At 40.9% G+C, this 20,275-nt stretch overlaps 1 protein-coding gene across 1 annotated transcript in view; it reads right to left on the bottom strand.

The window, feature by feature from the left end:
* RAB10 (RAB10, member RAS oncogene family) overlaps positions 1 to 20,275 on the bottom strand; it is a 107,822-nt gene that overhangs the window by 33,547 nt on the left and 54,000 nt on the right. Inside the window, exon 2 of the mRNA XM_008069863.1 lies at positions 10,150 to 10,210. Coding sequence (XP_008068054.1) covers positions 10,150 to 10,210 — 61 coding nt within the window. The remainder of the gene's footprint in view (positions 1 to 10,149; positions 10,211 to 20,275) is intronic.

Genomic DNA, 20,275 nt, shown 5'->3' with positions numbered 1-20,275 from the left:
CAGGTGGGTCTCGAACCCGCGGGCTCAGGCAATCCACTCACCTCAGCCTCCCAAAGGCACGGGATTACAAGCTGAGCCACCGAGCCTGGCCTCCTGTATTATCTTTAATTAATCTTTGTATTTAGTTACAGAGTACCTTAAAACCAGTGTAATTATAAATGCTTTCAAGAAAAAAATAAAGATTTGTTTCATCACAGTAGAAACAGCTTAGTTATTTTCTGAACTGATAAAAAGAAGTATAAATTAACTAAAATACAGCGAGACCTCATCTCTACAATAAATCAAAAAATCAGCCGGGCGTGGTAGCGCATGCCTGTAATTCCGGCTACTTGGAAGGCTGAGGCGGAAGGATCGCTGGAGCCCAGCAGGTCGAGGCTGCAGTAGCCAGGGGCGGCCACTGCACTCCAGTCTGGGCAACAGAGTGAGACTCCAACTCAAAAAAAAAAAAAAAAATTAACTAATAACTCTATTTCCTTACGGAGGGGTGGGGGGAGGGTTAAATCTCCTACTTAAACTCCAGGCTGTAAATCTAAGACAAAGCATATGCAGAACCTGAGCTTCCAGTAGTGCCTAACAACCACATCGTAGGAGGCCTGACAAACTTGCATTTCCATTTCATCCTAAGTAAGTTAGAGAGAAGATCTTCCACAGCACTCTACAATGAACACCACCCCCAATGCTTGCTAGCTATGATCTGCTTCCTTTGCCCCCATTCATTCACATTACCCAATTAGTAAATTATATACACACTTTCAAATCTAGGACTAAATTCTCCACCAAGAAAGAACATACTGCAAAATGGGCTACTTAGCTAAATCAACAACAGCACCTAGAGAGGGAGCTTTATATTACAATGCTGGTTAGTGACGAAATGCAAACATAAAAGATATTGAAATATTAATGGCCCCTCTAAAAAGATCAGTAATCACTATTTATGTTCACAGTAAGTTTGTTTTGATCCATGGCATACTACTCCCTTGTTCTTTATTTTTGTCTCCTACTGTTACAGGGAGAAGGGATACAGCTCCCGGTGTGGGACGATGGGTTGATGTCAATGACTGGGTTCCTGTGTTCAAGAAGTTTGGAAATAATTCACAAATAGACATACAAAGTAGCAAGCCAAGTAAATAGCTTTATTAAGCAATGAATATTACACTCTCAAGAAAGGATAACAGGCAGAAACAGCCTACACAAGCTGCTGCTTCTGCCCGTCCCCATTACTGAGGGGTACGTTTTGGGGTGGGCTTTTCCTAGAAATGGGTGAATTGATTTGGGCCAGGTTACTGTTACTCCTCCCTCATGACAGACAGAAGAGTTTAGGCCTCTAGGCCTTATAGGGTCATACCAGTACCGTCATGGTATCAGGTGTCTGATGGGAGTGGGAGGCTCCCTAGGATTACATTATGTTAATAGTATTATAATGAAGGTAAAAGTAGGTCATGATTATTTTGGATCAACTTTGGCTACTGGTGCACATGCTCCAGGTGGTCTCTAGGCCAGTTCCTGCCTTGGTGGTCAGCTCCCTCGGTGCAACCATCCTGAAAAGATGGACTACTGTGCTGCAGGTATCTCTGATAAGAGTCTAACAGGTAGGTGTGAAGCTTCCTATAGGTAGGCCATCTCGCTTGCATGCACGGTTTTGCACCAGCAGCTGCAGACACCACTGGGCTTGGAACGTCACTGCAGCCTTAAAGTTTTCCCAGTCTAACTTGCCTACTCTATCACTTCAACTCCCAGGAATTTTTTTTTTTTTTTTTTTTTTTGGAGACAGAGTCTCACTGCCCCAGAATCTCTTATACCAATTATCCTCCCTCTTATTATTATGATCTCCCCATTTAATTTGTTTAGCATGCTATATCACATTTTCATTTCTATATTCCATACATTTATACTTCTCAACATGAATATATCTACCCCACAAAATGAACTGGCTTCTTGATCTCAAATCATCTTTTCCTGGGTCCTGCCTGGATTCTCATTATATCAGCCCCTATCAATTGTTAAAGCAATTTACTTCAAACCAGGTAATAGGATGCTTGCCTCACTAACTCTAGGGTAACTGGTGACTCTTTGTCAGGGGCTTAAAAATAGTCACAGCTGCTTGTTAATGGGTCAAATTATTTTTAGGTATGCATACACACATACCCAAGTCTAATTCAATCCAGCAGGTTCACTCCAATAAGCAAAAGGAGGTGTCAAATATCTGAAACACAATTAAACATGGTACACGTTCACAATATCTTTTTATGCCACCATAATACAAATTTCTAAGCCTGTTTGCAGAATTTCTCAGATTTCCTCTGCCATTAAATATTTTTCTTTCCAGCCCACTTTCTATGATTAAGTTAATGAAATTATAAGCTAGTGCCAGTAGAATTTTCCTTATATAAAATAGTAAACAAACAGCTGGGAAATGCTAGGAAATCCCATTTTTCCTATTGACATATTTTTAAAGGAGAGATATGATCCTAGGGATTAAAATAGCTCGTTTCCTTAATTGTTACTACCATACTCTGGGGTCAGGGAAGCTGTGTACTCTGGCTGTTATTATGATAGTTATTTTTGGTCTGGGCACTAACAGCACCAAAACAGGCCAAAGCCAACATCAATCAGCTCCACAAGGTAGAAACTCTAAATTTCACAACTTTGTGTGTGCTTTTGGTAAAATATTAAAGTTAGTCCTTACTTAATAAATCACAATGTCAAATTTCTCATGTTGAGTTTTATTTTAATAAGACTTAGATTTCGGCCAGGCTCGGTGGCTCAGCCTGTAATCCCGCGCTTTGGGAGGCCGAGGTGAGTGAATTGCCTGAGCCCGCGGGGTTCGAGACCCACCTGGGCAACTTGGCGAGACCTCATCTCTACAATAAATCAAAAAATTAGCCGGGCGTGATAGCACACACCTGTAGTTCCAGCTACTTGGAAGGCTGAGGCGGAAGGATTGCTGGAGCCCAACAGGTCAAGGTTGCAGTGGCCGAGAGCGGCCACTGCACTCCAGTCTGGGCAACAGAGTGAGACTCCAACTCAAAAAAAAAAAGACTTAGATTTCCTGATAGATATACAATTTATCTACAGCCCCCAAATCATGAGTTTAAATTATGCTTATCTTTATCTAAAAAAAAATATTTTTTCAGGGCAGGCTCGATGGCTCAGCCTATAATCCCTGCACTTTGGGAGGTCAAAACAAGTGGACTGCCTGAGCCCATGGGTTCAAGACCCACCTGGGCAACTTAGTGAGACCTCATCTCTACAAAAAAAAAAAATTAACTGGGCGGGGTAGTGCACGCCTGTAGTTCCAGCTACTTGGAAGGCTGAGGCGGAAGGATCGCCAGAACCCAGCAGGTCGAGGCTGCAGCGGCCAGGAGCATGCCACTGCCCTACAGCCTGGGTGACAGAGTGAGACTCCAACTCAAAAAACTATATATGTATATATCCCCCCCAAAAGTAAAAAGTGTGACACTTTTCCTCTCAGAGCTTACACCAATGGGGACAGGAACAAACAAATACTAGCTAAGCAAACAGGGTGCAGTGATGGAGAATGAAGAAGCAACCTATATATAGAATGACCAGGAAGTTCCACCCTATGGAGGTGATATTTAAGGTGAGAAGTAAAGTATGAACAGTAACCAATCAAAGTCATTTTTCAGTCAACAACTATTTACTAAGCTACTGTATTTGCCAGGTATTGTGGTGGGGATATAAGTATAAATCAGACAGATGGGACCCTCACCCTGAAAAAATTTACATTTTAGTGGGGAAACAGTAATGCACACATTAAAAATATATCTAAGTCCAGATAATGAAAAGTATGGCAAAATTAAACTGGGAAAAGCCAGATAGTACCTGGAGCAACTGGGCTTCTTAGCTAGTTACCACGCAAGGCCTTTCTCAGATAACACAGAATTTAAATCTGAAGGGGAGAAGGCAGCAGGGTAAACATCTGATGAGAAGCATTCCAAGCAGAAAAAGTACAAAAGCCCTGAGATGGGACCATGTGTGGCACACTCGGGGGGGGGGGGGGGGGGCAAAATGGCTAAAGCAAAGCTAGTGAGAGATCAGAGAGAGCAGTAGCCAGAACCTGGAGTTTTCAAGTTTTATTTGTTGAAATGGGACACCTCTGAAATGAAGTGGTATTTAGGGTAAGATGGGTAGAGTGAGGATTCAGGGGTCTACAGGGCACGCACAAAGGTCATAAGAAGAAAACTTATCATGTTTATGGAATTGAAAGGAGATTGGGTGACTGGAGACCACATAAACAGGGGAGAGATCAGCACAAGATGAGGTTGGAGAGGTGGGCTTTTTTTAAAATTTGGGTCTCACTCTGTAGCCAAGGCTGGAGTGCAGTGGCATAATCACGGCTCATTGCAGCTTCAACCTTCTGGACTCAGGCTATCCTTTCGCCTCAGCCCCTGAATGGCTGGACTACAGGCGTGTACCACCACTCCTGGCTAATTTTTTGATTGTTTTTGGTAGTGACGAGGTCTCGCTTTGTTGCCTAGGCTGGTCTTGAACTCCTGGGCTCAAGCAGTCCTCCCTCCTTGACTTCCTAAAGTGCTGGGATTACAGGTGTGAGCCACTGTGCTTGGCCAGAATTTAGGTGTTTTAAAGTGTTTCTTAAAACTAACAGTTCTCTTTGATACAAAATTCACTTGATGATCACTGAATTTTCACTTATTTCAGTTGGAAAATAATTCAGCAAATGAACTGTGACTCAGTCTATTTCATTATAATTAAAGCTGGTCTCCAAGGAAGGATATCAAGTATTTATTTATTCTGAATTTCAATCATACCCCTCCCCACCTTTTTACCTCCACACCTTATGCCTGACCTTGGCTCTAAGTGGTGGACTATGTCCAAGCCCCTGCTAAACTTTACTAAGCATTTTCTCAACTATTTTGAAAGTAAGAGATACATTTTACATTGTGGCTCAGTATACATACACGTGTGTGTGTGTGTGTGTGTGTGTGTGTGTGTGTGTGTGTGTGTGTAACAGAAACAGAAGTTGTTTTTTAAAAAAAATTATTTTCAACTATATTCCTTTCTTTGTGCAGGTTAAGCCAATAATTTTCAACTGTTTTGACGGTAAGAGATACATTTTACATTGTGGCTCAGTATACATACACGTGTGTGTGTGTGTGTGTGTGTGTGTGTGTGTGTGTGTGTGTGTGTAACAGAAACAGAAGTTGTTTTTTAAAAAAAAATTATTTTCAACTATATTCCTTTCTTTGTGCAGGTTAAGCCAATAATTTTCAACTGTTTTGACGGTAAGAGATACATTTTACATTGTGGCTCAGTATACATACACGTGTGTGTGTGTGTGTGTGTGTGTGTGTGTGTGTGTGTGTGTTTGTGTGTAACAGAAACAGAAGTTGTTTTTAAAAAAAATTCTTTTCTGCCGGGTATGGTGGTTCAACTGTTTTGACAGTAAGAGATACATTTTACATTGTGGCTCAGTATACATACGTGTGTGTGTGTGTGTGTGTGTGTGTGTGTGTGTGTGTGTGTGTGTGTTTGTGTGTAACAGAAACAGAAGTTGTTTTTAAAAAAAATTCTTTTCTGCCGGGTATGGTGGTTCAAGCCTATCATCCCAGCACTTGCGAGAGGATTGCCTGAGCCCAGGAGTTCGAGACCAGCCTGGGCAACTTGGTGAGACCTTGTCTCTATAATAAATCAAAAAATTAGCTGGGCATGGTAGTGTGTGCCTGTAGTTTCGGCTTCTTGGAAGGCTGAGGCGGAAGGATGGCCTGAGCCCAGCAGGTCGACACTGGGGTGGCTGTGAGTGTGCCACTGTGCTCTAGCCAGGACAACGGAGTGAGACTCCAATTAGGAAAAAAACAAAAAAATTTATTTTCATATATATTTGGCTTTATATAATACATAAGACATTTTTCCTACTAAATTTATTCTGTTGTTCCATCTACTCTTGCTCTTCCACAGATTTTTCTCTTCTCTTTTTTGATCTTGTGGATTTATACATCCCCCCCTTTTATCATTTTAATCTTATGTAGCTTTTATGTACAGTAACAAACAACTGATACTAGTTTTTAAAAAAGAGAGCCTTCCTTAAAATCTGCTCTTTTAGAACATGAAGTACTCCAGTGTGGCCTTTAAGATTAATCTAGAAGCCGGGCTCGGTGGCTCAGCCTGTAATCCCGCGCTTTGGGAGGCTGAGGTGAGTAGACTGCCTGAGCCTGCGGGTTCGAGACCCGCCTGGGCAACTTGCGAAACCTCGTCTCTACAATAAATCAAAAAATCAGCCAGGCATGGTAGCGCGTGCCTGTAATTCTGGCTACTCGGAAGGCTGAGGCGGACAGATTGCTGGAACCCAGTGGGTCGAGGCTGCAGTGGCAGGGAGCAGTCACTGCACTCCAGTCTGGGTGACAGAGTGAGACTCCAACTCAAAAAAAAAAAAAGATTAATCTGGAAAATATTTCCATTGTACCTATGAAACTCCAGCATAGCAGAGATGGTAACATTTCTAACTTAGAGTTGTTTAATTTTTACACATTTTTTTTATAGGACCTCTCAGAGATAGAACGCTTCTACATGCTAACATGCCAGGGAAAAAGAAGCTATGTAACAAGGTTAAAATATTTGAGGCCAGGTGTGGTAGGTAGCTCACTCCTGGAATTCCAGCATTTTGAGAGACCAAGATGGGAGAATCCCTTGAGCTCAGGCGCTCAAGACCAGCCTTGGTAACATAGTGAGACTGTCTCTAAAAATAAAAGGGGGGGAGGAGGGAGAGGGAGAGGGAGATCCAGAGACAGTCATAGTAATTAATTCAAGAAGGGTCTTAGCATGAAAAAGCCCATTGGTCATAATTTATGATACACTGAAATTCAAAACTGTGCCCTCAACTTTAGTACTATACCTCCTGCTGCTACTAAAAAGCACAGTGATTTTTTTTAAAATATTATCTAATTTAAATAAATACAGATTCTTAGCATGAAAATTTCTATTCTGTAGTTGAAAAATAGTCTTGGAAACTTTTCTTCAGTTTGCACTAAAGTCTTGTCTTATTTTCTTTATTTGAGTGACCTTTATGTCTTGCTTTAATTCCAAGAATCTTTCAATCTATCTGTTGCATAAGGGTGGAGATGGGTCTCATCCTGGCCAGGGCATATTTATCTAGGCCTAAAATTAGCTTGTTTGGCTGATAGAGAAGTAGCTATGACTTTTCAAATCCCAGATCTGCAGAAGGTTCTAACACATATATTTTGCTATCTGCATTTTCCATAGAGTAGTGGGTCCTCCGGAAAATATCCATAGTGAGTTACTTTCAGTCTGCCTTTCCTTTGTTTTTTTTTTTTTTTGAGAGGTGTCAGAGGGTCAGGAATATCTTGTACCAGCAGCAAATCTAACATAAGCATAGTCACCTTAAACCAGTAGTTTCATTTTGTAAAAGAACTAGAAGAATTAACTGTCTGCCTGTGGTAAGATCCCATAAAGAATTGTCCTCCCTAAGTAAAGTGCCACATACTTGGAGTTCAGTCTTTGTTTTTTTCCCATTCTTTTAACTCCTGCATTCAATACCTTAGCAAGCCCTGTTTATTTTCTCTCCAGAATATGTCTAGAATCCCTATGCAGTTCTTCCATTGCATTTCAGACAGAAGTCCAGATTCCTTACTTATGTCTACAATAAATCAAAGAATTAGCCGGGAGTGGTAGCGCACGCCTGTAATTCTGGCTACTGGGAAGGCTGAGGCGGAAGGATTTCCAGAGCACAGCAGGTCGAGGCTGTGGTGGCCGGGAGTGGCCACTGCACTCCAGTCTGGGTGACAGAGAGAGACTCCAACTCAAAAAAAAAAAAAAAAATAGCTGGGCATGGTGGCACATGGCTATACTCCCAGCTATTTGGCAGGCTAAGAAGGGTAGATTCCTTGAGTCCAGTAGTTGGAGACTGTAGTGAGCTGTAATCATGCCACTGTATCCAGTTAAGGTAGAGGAGAGATAGGGAAAGAGGTGGGAAGGGGAGGAGAGGAGAGAGGAAATTCTTTTTCAAAAGCCTAAATTCTATTTAAATTTATATCAAATTGTAGAGATGTTATACATAAAGATTTTTCTAATTACAAGGTCAGATAATGAAGGCATTCTGATTAAGTCTATCCTACGTTTAATTATTAGCTCCCTTTAAAAGATAATACTGGGCCAGGCGTGGTGACTTAGACCTGCAATCCCAGCACTTTGGGAGGCAGAGGCGGAAGGATTCTTGAGACCAAGAGTTTTTCAGCCTAGGCAACATGGCAAGACCCCATCTCTACAAAAAATAAAAAAATAAAAAAAGTAGCCAGTCATGATGACATGTGCCTATAGTCTAAACTACTTGAGAGGCTGAGGTAAATTGTCTGAGGATTGTCTGAGCCTAGAAGGTCAAGGCTATGGTGAGCCATGATTGTGCCTGGGTGACAGAGTGCGTCCCCAATTCAAAAGAAAAAATTAGCCAGGCACGGTGGCACACACCTATAGCCTGGCTACTTAGGAGACTGAGGAAAATCACTTGACTCCAGGAGTTCAAGGTTACAATGAGCTATGATCACACCACTGGATGGTGTGGATGTCCAGTCTGGATGACCAGTGAGAGTCAATCAAAAGAAAGGAGAGAGTGAGAGAAACAGAGAGAAACAGAAAGACAGAGAGACTGAGAGAGAAAGAAAAGTAAAGGGAATGCCTAATTTTTGAAAGTGTCATCTACTGGCTTCTGGGACATTACTCTCTCCCGATTCTCCTAACTCTCCAAATACGGATTTGAAATCTCCTTAGCTAATTTCGACCTCTGTTCATATCCTAAAATACAATAATATTCTTAGGGTTCTAATCTCATAATAGGTCAAGATCCCAAAATAATAATGGTTATGACTTACTCAACATGAATTATGTGTCAGATATTGTTCTAAATGCTAAGTACATGTATCACTCATCCTCATAACCATCTTATCCTGTAACAGTAAAAAATAATATAGCATGAATTCAGATTTAACATAATTGTTGACAGGCAATGAGGACAGAAAAATGACATTAACTAGAAAGAGCAGCAAAAGCACACTGTACTATTTATAGGAAGAAAGAAGTAATTTAGAAAGCCACTCTGGAACATACATTCTGAGCATGTATACATCACAGATCTGCCCTAACATGCTCTAAGACCTTGGTTAAATTACTTCAAAGTGCATCTGTTTCCTTATCTGTAAAACAGGAATAGTCCAAAAGAAAAGAAAGCGCATGCCTACACAAAGACGTATTGTAAGTAGCATTATGCTGAATAAACAAATAGTAGTATATCTTAACAATGAAATAATACTCAGCAATAAAAATAAACGTATTGGTAATTTCCAAACTAATATGGTGAATGAAAGAAGCCAGATGTCATCCCCCCAAAAAGAATTAGAAAATGGAAATTAGTCTACAGTGGCAGAAAGCAGAAGAGTGGCTGTCTGGGGACCAAGGGTAATAGGGAAGAAGAAATTATAAAGGATTACAAGGAGGCTTGAGGAAATTTTTGAGGTGATGTTCATTATCTTGACTGTGGTGGTGGTTTTACAGGTTTATACCTATGTCAAAACTTACCAAATTATATATTTTAAATATGTGCAGTTTACTGTATGTCAGTTAAACCTCAATAAAACTGTTCTTTAAAAAAGAGTAACACAAATCTCACAAGGTTTTGTTAGTAATTACTGGGTTAAAACACATACTATTCATTGAAAAATATTGCTATTATAATTTTAAAGTCGATAACTTAGACTTGAATACAAACTCAAATAATTTCTTTTTAACTGCTGTGGGCAAAATTCTATAGAAACAAATAAAAATAATAACGCCTATAAAAACTTAAAAACATATTAAAGAAAATAAATACTTTAGCAAGCCATTGTACTAAAGGCTTACACAGATTATTTCATGTAACATAAATAACAATCCTTTGAGACAGGAGTACTATCTACACTGGATGTTTGAAGACATAAGAACCTAACGGTGAGCCTATAATTTGCCCAAGTTCATACCATACGTGGAAAAGATCAAAAACTTATCCAAATCTCATGGGCTGAAGTCCATGGCAATAGTTTTTGTACTTCACAAAAAAGGTCACCTACTACTTGTCAAACAAGTAACCCGGCATTCTGCTATATAAAGTAAATTAGTATCACTTACCATATCTGTAGCTTGATCTTCTTTCCTTGTAATTCAACTGTTTTGATCTTAAAGTCTATTCCTACAACACAGAAAAAAGGTAAACTGTAACTGTGGCTTTGTGCTTGGCTATGCTAAAATTGACTGAAATAAACATTTTTATACTTTTTCAACTTGTCTGTTTGGTTCTGGATATTCACCAAGTATGCAATTCTGAGCAAATGTATGCAATTGTAAATACGAGTAATACACGATCCAGGATGGTAGTAAAAATAGCTATAGAGAAAGTTGTTACAAATTAGAAAATTAAAAAGTAAATTTTTAAAAAATATCTAATATTTTAATATGTGAGAAAAAAAGACGTTTTCTAGTAGGGAAAAAAACATAGGCTTCACTACTTTGCAGAACAAAAGAAAACTATCAGGGATAAAGGGTCATTTTCTAATGATAAACTAGTCCATTATTTAGGAAGGATAAAAATATAAATGTTTAGCACCTAATAACAGAGTTTCAAAATACATAAAGCAAAACTTAATAGAACTGCTAAAGAAATGCACAAACCTACAATTATAGTTGGAGATTTATGTTTTTCTAGCAGTTCACTTTAATTTACCCTCCAAATCACTAGCCAGGGACAGAACAGGTTTCTCAGAGACAGCTACTGATAATCATTTTACAACTCCCTTGTTTTGCAGACAAGTTAACCTAATCAATCTTTTATGCCCTTCCTGGCACAGATCCCATCAACATGGCAAAAGTCATGTGACGGGCTCACCCATCTGCCTGCTGTCCACCACCTGACGTCAGTACCTGTGCTTGCCTATCCCTTTTATGATGACATGGAAGAGACTACCACCCTGTCACCTTAATGACCTGCCCCCATCAAGGGGAAAGTTTAAAAGGCATTCAACTTCAAACACCAGTTGCCATTGCTTTTCTAAGATGTGGTGTGGCCATGTAGCTCCTTGAGTTTTGGTAGCCCTGGGGGGGAGGGAGAAGGGGAGGCAGGAGGTAGGTAGGAAGGGAGGGAGAAGGGGGGCCAGATGTGGTGGCTAATGGCTGTAATCCCAGCACTTTGGGAGGCGGAGGCGAGAGGATTGCCTAAGCACATGGGTTCGAGACCAGCCTGGGCAACATGGCAAGACCTCGTCTCCACAATAAATCAAAAAATTAGCAGGGCATGGTGGCATGTGCCTGTAGTTCCAGCTACTTGTAAGGAGTGGTGGAAGAATCACCTGAATCCAGCCAGTTGGGCTATGGTGGTTGTGAACGTGCCACTGCACTCCAGCATAGGCGACAGAGTGAGAGGCCGACTCAATCAAACAAAACAAAAACAAAACACCACACCCAGCTGATTTTTTTTATTTATTGTAGAGATGAGGTCTTGCCATGTTGCTCAGGCTGGTCTTGAACTCCTAGGTTCAGGCAATCCTCTCACCTCCACCTCCCAAAGTGCTGGGATTACAGCCGTGAGCCACCACATCTGGCCACCCATTTATCTTTTAAGACTCAGTTTCAGCCAGGATCGGTGGCTCAGCCTGTGATCCCGCGCTTTGGGAGGCTGAGGTGAGTGGATTGCCTGAGCCCGCGGGTTCGAGACCCGCCTGGGCAACTTGGCGAGACCTCATCTCTACAATAAATCAAAAAATTAGCCGGGCATGGTAGGGCGCGCCTGTAGTTCCAGCTACTTGGAAGGCTGAAGCGGAAGGATCACCGGAGCCCAGCAGGTCGAGGCTGCAGTGGCCAGGAGTGGCCACTGCACTCCAGTCTGGGCAACAGAGACTCCAACTCAAAAAAAAAAAAAAGACTCAGTTTCACTCTTATGGAATTAACACAAGAGAGTTATCTATTCAAGCCAGATCTAAAGGCAATTCAAAAACTGGGCACAGTGGCTCACGCCTATAACCCCAGCACTTTGGGAGGCAGAGGTGAGATGATTACCTGAGCTCAGGGATTCCAGACTAGCCTGAGTAACATGGCGAGATCTTGTCTCCACAATAAATTTTTTAAAATTAGCTGGGTATGGAGGCGCGCCCCTGTCGTTCCAGCTACTTGGAAGGCTGAGGCAGAAGGATAATCCAAACCCAGCAGGTGAAGGCTACGGTAGGCATGAGGGTGCCACTGCACTCCAGCCTAGGCAACAGAGTAAGACTCCGACTCAAAGAAGAAAAAAAAGCAAATCAAGCTTCAGAAGAAAACATGTGATGCAATCTTAATAAAATATATAAAAAATAAAAGATAATTAGAACCTGCTACATGATTCTAATGAATATTGGCTTGATGTGAACTGCCAATATCCTCTTCCCATGTCAAGCAGATGGGTGATAGTATACACAATGAATTAAAACTAAATGTTTAAAGAATCCACAACTTTTTTCAGCGTAGGAATTATTATTATTATTATTATTATTTTTTGAGTTAGAGTCTCACTGTCATCCAGATTGGAGTGCAGTGGCCGGGAGCGGCCTGCCAGCCTCCAGCGATCCTTCCACCTCAGCCTTCCAAGTAGCTGGAACTACAGGTGCACGCTACCACGCCCGGCTCATTTTTTATTTATGGTAGAGATGAGGTCTCGCCAAGTTGCCCAGGCGGGTCACGAACCCGCGGGCTCAAGGCAATTCACTCACCTCAGCTTCCCAAAGTGCGGGATTACAGGCTGAGCCACCGAGCCCGGCTAGGAATTATTTTTAATACAAATATTTACAGGATCCAGAGAGAGGGAAAGGAAAATGGTAAAAAACAAAGTCCCTGCCTAAAAACTTTTGGGTGGAAAAAATGCTATGTAAATTCAATGGTTTTTCTACCCATACCTATCCCCCAACTCGCAGAGCCCTACTCCATATCTCATTTTTAATAACTAATCTCTCAAGAAATGTTCTAAAATCATCCCTTAACAAAACATGTTAGCTACTTTTTCTTGGCCCCCAGAATCTGCAATGGCCCCACTCTCAGGTTTACCCCATTGCTCCCCTCTTAACTTGAGCCTGTCTGCTTCTTAACTTGTCAAAATACTTCAGCTTGCGCCTATTATGTTACCCCTACCTAATCAAAAGAAAAAATGGCCACTTATCCAGCATTACTCTTAACTATGTCTACAGCCCATATTTTTTTTTCTCAGAAAATTATCCTAAAATGACCTAGTCATCAAGACTAACTTGGAACAAGACCAACAATTCCAGTTAGGCATATTATTTATTAGTTAATCTTAATGACAAACCTGACAACTGACACTATTTCAGAAAAGATGAAATTAGGGCACAGACTGAAAGCGCTAAACACCCTGAAATAGAAAACTAGGTATCATTGGAAAACATGTAAGAATTTAGTTCATTTTAAGGCACCTAATTGATTTATTGGTCACAATAGAAGCCTCATTCTAGACTCCTGTGTTTTTCTCACAACTTCATCTAGTCAATAACCACAAGTATTAGGCTCTACCACAGACCCTCTTAAATACGTTCTCGAGATTAAGGATCCTTTCCCCACTCATTTCTGTCCCTCTTTATAGCAATCTCCTTGAAACTTACCTATTATGTTATCTTTAATTTTTCTCCTTTCATCTGTTGGTCCTTTCCAAACAGGCTTTGTTGTTGTTAACACCCCTCCCCCTACCAACACACCACTAACAACACTCCACCAAAACTGCTCAATCGAGGTCAATGATCTCCATGTTTCTAAATCCAATAGGCATTTCTAAGCCCTCATCTGACCTCATTAGCAATAGCCGAAGCAGTTCTTCACTCTTTTCTGCATGAAAACTCTCCTGGTTTTCCTTTTTCTGGCCACTCAATCTTTACTGTTGGTTTCTCCTCATCTGTCTGAATTTCAAAAACTAGAGTAAATTCTTTCCATCTTCACTCATTCCCTAGTTTCCCTAAATGCTATTTTTCCCTAATTTCATGTATTTAAATTCCAAGTACTCTTACATTTGCATTATAGCCCAGATCTCTCTCTCCCTTGAACTCCAAATTCAAGACATCCAACTGCTTATTATCAAATCCCATCTCTAACGAAGATTAAAAGCAAAAATCCTTTTAAATATCCATAAATAAGGCCTTACATATTCTGCCCACATTCCCCTTTCTATCCTGCACCCAGTATTTTCTACATCATCTTACTCTGATCTAGCTAACTGTTCTGCTTTCTTTCTGTTTTACAACACACAGTTCAGAGTCCCTGCTCAAAACCTTCTTATACATACTATTCCCCTTCTCCATCATGGCTCTTTCTCCTACCTACCCTATCCTAAGTTTTCTCCATGTCTGTTAACACTCTCTTCCTAGCCTTCTTCCTTACTTTTCATTTTTCTTTTTTCCTTTTTTAAGTTGGAGTCTTACTCTGTCACTCAGACTGAAGTGCAGTAGCGGCTCCCGGCCACCGTAGCCTGGACCTGCTGGGCTCCGGGGATCCTTCCACCTTGGCCTTCCAAGTAGCTGGAACTATAGGCGCGCACTACCACGCCTGGCTAATTTTTGATTTATTGTAGAGATGAGGTCTCACCAAGTTGCCCTGGAGGGTCTCAAATCCGCGGGCTTGGGCAGTCCACTCACCTCAGCCTCCCAAAGCACTGGGATTACAGGATGAGTACTTTTCATTTTTCATATGTCCTTATTTCTGTTCTTATCTTTGTCTCTTTGCCAAAATGTGAGACCCACAGGGGTAGAGATTTTTATCTGTTTAGCTGGGTTAAATTTCCACCACCTAGAATGGTATCTGATCTACAGCAGGCATTCAAAAAAATATCTGTTAGATAAACGATGTCTTCGGGAAAGAGTAAAAGGATCCCTGAGAAATAAAAGTAGAGTTTCACCCTTTAGATGAAACTCACCAACTGACAAGCCCCACCCTTATCCACCCTGTTTCCAGTCAGCTTTTTAGAGCCCTAAGCCAGACTCCAATAAGACACCAAAACAATTAAGGAAACAGACAGTGTGAGATATAACAAACCAGAAGATCAAACAAAGATGTGACATCGAACTAACAGAAGCTTGAAAAGGAACAGAGCAAGTGACATATAGAAAGTAATCAAAGAAATTATGCAAGAAAACAGAACCAAAAGAATCTATTTTGAAAAACCCACCAAGTACCTAGTATAATTAACAAAATAAAACCTATAATAAAGTATATCATAGAGAAATTTCAAAACACCAGAAATGAAGAGATTATAAAAGTGTGCAGAGAAGCAAACTAGGCCACATTAAAAGACGAAGAACAATTCTCAACTTCTCAACAGCAACACTAGAATCCAGAAGACAAAAAGACACTACCCCTTAAAAAGTATTTTCAACCTCTATCCAGTTAAAAGCAAATGTAAGGCAAATATATAGCTCCCATGCATCCTTTAAGATAGCTACTAGGAGATTGCTGCCAAGTAGGAGGAAGAAATAAAAGTCATCAACTTGGCCAAGAGAGCAACCAGTTCAGAAAAGAAGAAAGCACCAGGAAAGATGCCTTTCAGGGATGAGGAAGAGGAAATCGTATTGATAAACTCTGTATGAAAAACTGAATTCAAAGGATTAAACAATCCTGTTTGGAATAAAGTAAAGATAATGCCTTGGCATCTAGGCAAATGTAACAATGAAAGAAGTATACACGACAGTAAAAATAAAAAGTTGTCCAAGAAAGGAAATGCAATCATAGTACACTATTTGGTTTAGCAGTTAACCAAAATATATGGTATTATTATTTGAGAAGATGAAGGAAGTGGTACCAGCAATGTCTGGTGGTATGAGAGTATTGAATTCTCATCTCCAATAACAAGATAGTTTGTAAGATTAGGCTTTTTAACAGTTAAGATGCATATGACATAAAATACAGAGTTGAATAACAGAAGACCTAAAAGAGTTTGGAGCAAGGTAAGACTCGGGTGGGCATGGGTTAAAGGTTTGTTGCTGCAGCTGCAGCTTTGTTGTCACAGCCCTAAAGTACCATCTGACTCCTAAAAATATGTACCTCTTACATTGACAGAAATAAAAATTAGATTAACAGAGAAGATGTTTACAAATATGTTCTGTCTACTAGTCAAACACTTCAACTCAATCATCACTCTCTATGAATAAGGATAACTGTATTTCTTCGAATGGCTCCAAGCCACCTCTCCACTCTCATTCCCTCCAGTCTTCCTGTAGTCACAAGTACAACTTTTACAGCTCTACTCTTTTTGCAAGTAAATACCTTTGTTGCACCAGCATATACTTTCTAAGTATAGAAAAAATTGTTAAGACAAACAGTAGCAAAGCTTATGACAAAATTCAGAGAGGAAAGAAAAATCAATAGCTCAGTTACCAGGAGATGCTATAAAAACCTACCACCCATTAGGATTCCTCTAGGAGAAATAATCAAATTCTTCTGCAACACTATCATATGGTAAATTGCCACAGACAATTACAGGATTTGACCCAGTGATTCTTTCTTTAGGGTTTGCTTATGTAAAATCACACCAAAGAAAATTCTCTTTTCTTTTCTTTTTTTCTTTTTTTTTGAGTCAAGAGACTCACTCTGTTGCCCAGGCAGGAGTGCAGTGGCACACTCACGACCATCACAGCCTTGACATGCTGGGCTCAGGTAAACCTTCCACCTCAGCCTTCTAAGTAGCTGGAACTACAGGCATGTGCTACGACGCCCAGCTAGTTTTTGCCTTGATTTATTGTAGATACGAGGTCTCACCAAGTTGCCCAGGCTGGTCTTGAACCTCTGGGTTCGGGCAATCCTCTCGCCTCGTCCTCCCAAAGTGCTGGGATTATAGGCTTAAGCCACCGTGTCCAGCCTAATTCTCACTTTTTTACAGATTCCTGGGTCAACTCAAAAGAGCATTTCAATTTACTACAGTCAATTCATTTATCAATTTTCAGCTGATCAAGAGAGAATCATTATCAGCCAATGTATTTGTCTTAATAATGTTGCAGAAGCACCATCCAGTGGCAAGACGAGTAACTGCAACCTCTAATCACTACAAACACCAGTTTTTCAGAGTTTGGCTTCTGATAACACATAAATAAAGATAACTAGGCCCGGTTCAGTGGCTCTGCCTGTAATCCTGCGCTTTGGGAGGCCAAGGTGAGTGGATTGCCTGAGCCCACGGGTTTGAGACCCGCCCAGGGAACTTGGCGAGACCTTATCTCTACAATAAATCAAAAAAATAAGCCGGGCGTGGTAGCGCGCGCCTGTAGTTCCAGCTACTTGGAAGGCTGAGGTGGAAGGATCACCGGAGCCCAGCAGGTTGAGGCTGCAGTGGCCAGGAGTAGCCACTGCACTCCAGTCTGGGGGACAGAGTGAGACTCCCACTCAAAAAAAAAAAGTAACTAGTACAGGCAGAAACAACCTATATAATACTCTTGGCCAACCAAAGTTTAACAATTTATAGCTAAATGATCAATTTCTGTGTTTTTAGCAAGTGAAAATCAAGTGTTTTTCCCACACCTGAAGAGGAAACAATCATATACCCATATCCTTTAAAAGTTGCTTGATCTGGAATTTTTTTTTTTTTTGAGTTGGAATCTCTGTCGCCCAGGCCGGGATGCAGTGGAACACTAACGGCCACCGCAGCCTCGACCTGCTGGGCTCAGGTGATCCTTCCGCCTCAGCCTTCCAAGTAGCTGGAACTACAGGCACGCGCCACCGTGCCCGACTAATTTTCGATTTATTGTAGAGATGAGGGCTCCCCAAGTTGCCCAGGCTGGTCTCAAACCCTAGGACTCAGGCAATCCTCTTACCTCAGCCTCCCAAAGTGCTGGGGTTATAGGTGTGAGCCACCATACCCGACCTTAATCTGGAATCTGAGACCAGGTTCTAATCTTAGCTGTCACTAATAGTACAATTTTTAAAAGGTCATTTTCATATGAACATATGGACACTTATTTGTACACAGATGTGAAACCACAGAATATGAAAAAGTTCCCTCCAAAGATCCTTTAATAAGCTTAGTTAACACTTGACAGGCCGGGCCTGGTGGCTCAGCCTGTAATCCCGCGCTTTGGGAGGCTGAGGTGAGTGAATTGCCTGAGCCCGCGGGTTCGAGACCTGCCTGGGCAACTTGGTAAGACCTCATCTCTACAATAAATCAAAAAAAATTAGCTGGGTATGGTAGCGTGCGCCTGTAGTTCCAGCTACTTGGAAGGCCAAGGCGGAAGGACCGGCGGAGCCCAGCAGGTTGAGGCTGCAGTGGCCGGCAGCATGCCACTGCACTCCAGTCTGGGCGACAGTGAGACTCCAATTCAAAAAAACCAAACAAAAAAAAACACTTGACAATGTGTCCGGCACTGTTATAAGACCCATTAAATCCTCAGAACAATCCTAGGTCATACTGTATTTTCATTCTACAAACAAGGAATAAAATAAAAATGAGTAGTAGCAGCAATATACTATTACTTACTAGATTACTGCTGATGTGCTGAACACTTCACATCTACTATCTCAATATTCACAAAAATCCTCTGAGATAATACTAATATGCTTATTTTATAAAACAGAATATGTGAAGTAATTTATTTAAGGTTGTAGGGTAAACAGGTGGCAGAATCAGGATCCAATTCCATGTCTGGTTGGTACATACCATGTATGCCCTTAACCTACATTAAGTTCTGATCTTTTCTTCCCCCCGAGGAAAAATTCACGTAAACTTGACTGTTTAAAAGCGAACAGCCAAGCGCAGTGGTTCATGCCACCCATCATCCCTGCGCTTTGGGAGACAGAGGCAAGAGGACTGCCTGAGCCTAGGAGTTCGAAACCAGCCTGGACAACTCATAATACTATATTAACCACCACCTTTATGTAGCTTGTCCAAAATGTTTTAATGAACTCAAAAGTATCCCACCAAATCATTACTTCTCATTCTCCTCTTTCTCCACCCCTGGGAACCACCAACCAACATTCTATCTCTATGAATGTTCCTATCTAGATATTTCATAAAAATAGAAGCATTCCACATGTGAACTTTTGTGTCTGACTTCTTTTACTTAGCATGTTTTCAAGGTCCATCCACATTGCACATCATGTAATAGTACTCCACTCTTTTTTATGACTGAATGATACTGCACACTATGTATATACCATAATTTGTCTATCTATCTACGGATAGATATTTGGACTGTTCCTACATTTTGACTTTTGAGTGTTACTATAGAATATGCATGTACATTTATTTGAATAACTGTTTTCAATTCTTTTGGGCATATACAACAGGTGGGATTGTTGGGTCACACAGTAATTCTATGTTTAGCTCTTTGAGAAACTGCCAAACTGTTTTTCTACAGTGGCTGCACCATTTTACATTCTCGTCAGCAATATATGAGCGTTACAATTTCTCCACATCCTCACCCACACTTGTTACTTTCTTTTTTTAATAGCCACTCTAGTGGGTATGAAATAGTACCTCATTGTGGCTTTGACTTGCATTTCCTTAGACTTTTCAAGCACTTTTCAAGTGTTTGTTGACCATTTGTGTATCTTCTTTGAAGAAAAATCTATTCAAGACATTTGTCCATTTCTTAAGGAGGCTGTCTTCCTGTTGTTGAGTTGTAAGAGTTCTTTATTTATTTTGGATACTTGATCCTCAACAGATATATGATTTACCAATGTTTTCTTCCATTCTATAGGCTGTCTTTTCAATTTCTTAACATTCTTTGATGCACAAAAATTTTTAATTTTGATGAAGTCCACTTAATTTACCTATTCTTTCTTTTGCTGCATGCCATAACTGTATATTGATTTTGATTTCTAAAATGTCTGAGAATGGAAGAAGCTCCTGGGTACTGAAAAACTCCTGACACTAGAAGCAAAGTTAAATTCAACTTTTAGCCAGGCTCGGTGGCTCAGCCTGTAATCCCGTGCCCTTGGGAGGCTGAGGTGAGTGGATTGCCTGAGCCCACAGGTTCAAGACCCGCCTGGGCAACTTGGCGAGACCTCATCTCTACAATAAATCAAAAATTAGCTGGGTGTGGTAGCGCGCGCCTGTAGTTCCAGCTACTTGGAAGGCTGAGGTGGAAGGATCGCCAGAGCCCAGTAGGTCGAGGCTGCGGTGGCCGGGAGCAGCCACTGCACTCCAGCCTGGGCGACAGTGAGACTCCAACTCAAAAATAAATAAACAAATAAAAATAAATTCAACTTTTGCCAATTACATAATATGCATAATACAGGGAGATAATACAAG

The sequence above is a fragment of the Carlito syrichta genome, unplaced genomic scaffold (genome assembly GCF_000164805.1).
Source record: "Carlito syrichta isolate Samal-C Ts95f unplaced genomic scaffold, Tarsius_syrichta-2.0.1 Scaffold312243, whole genome shotgun sequence".
Classification (NCBI taxonomy): Eukaryota; Metazoa; Chordata; class Mammalia; order Primates; family Tarsiidae; genus Carlito; species Carlito syrichta.
The sequence above is the reverse complement of the archived record's forward strand: the minus strand, read 5'-3'. Positions and strand labels throughout refer to the sequence as shown.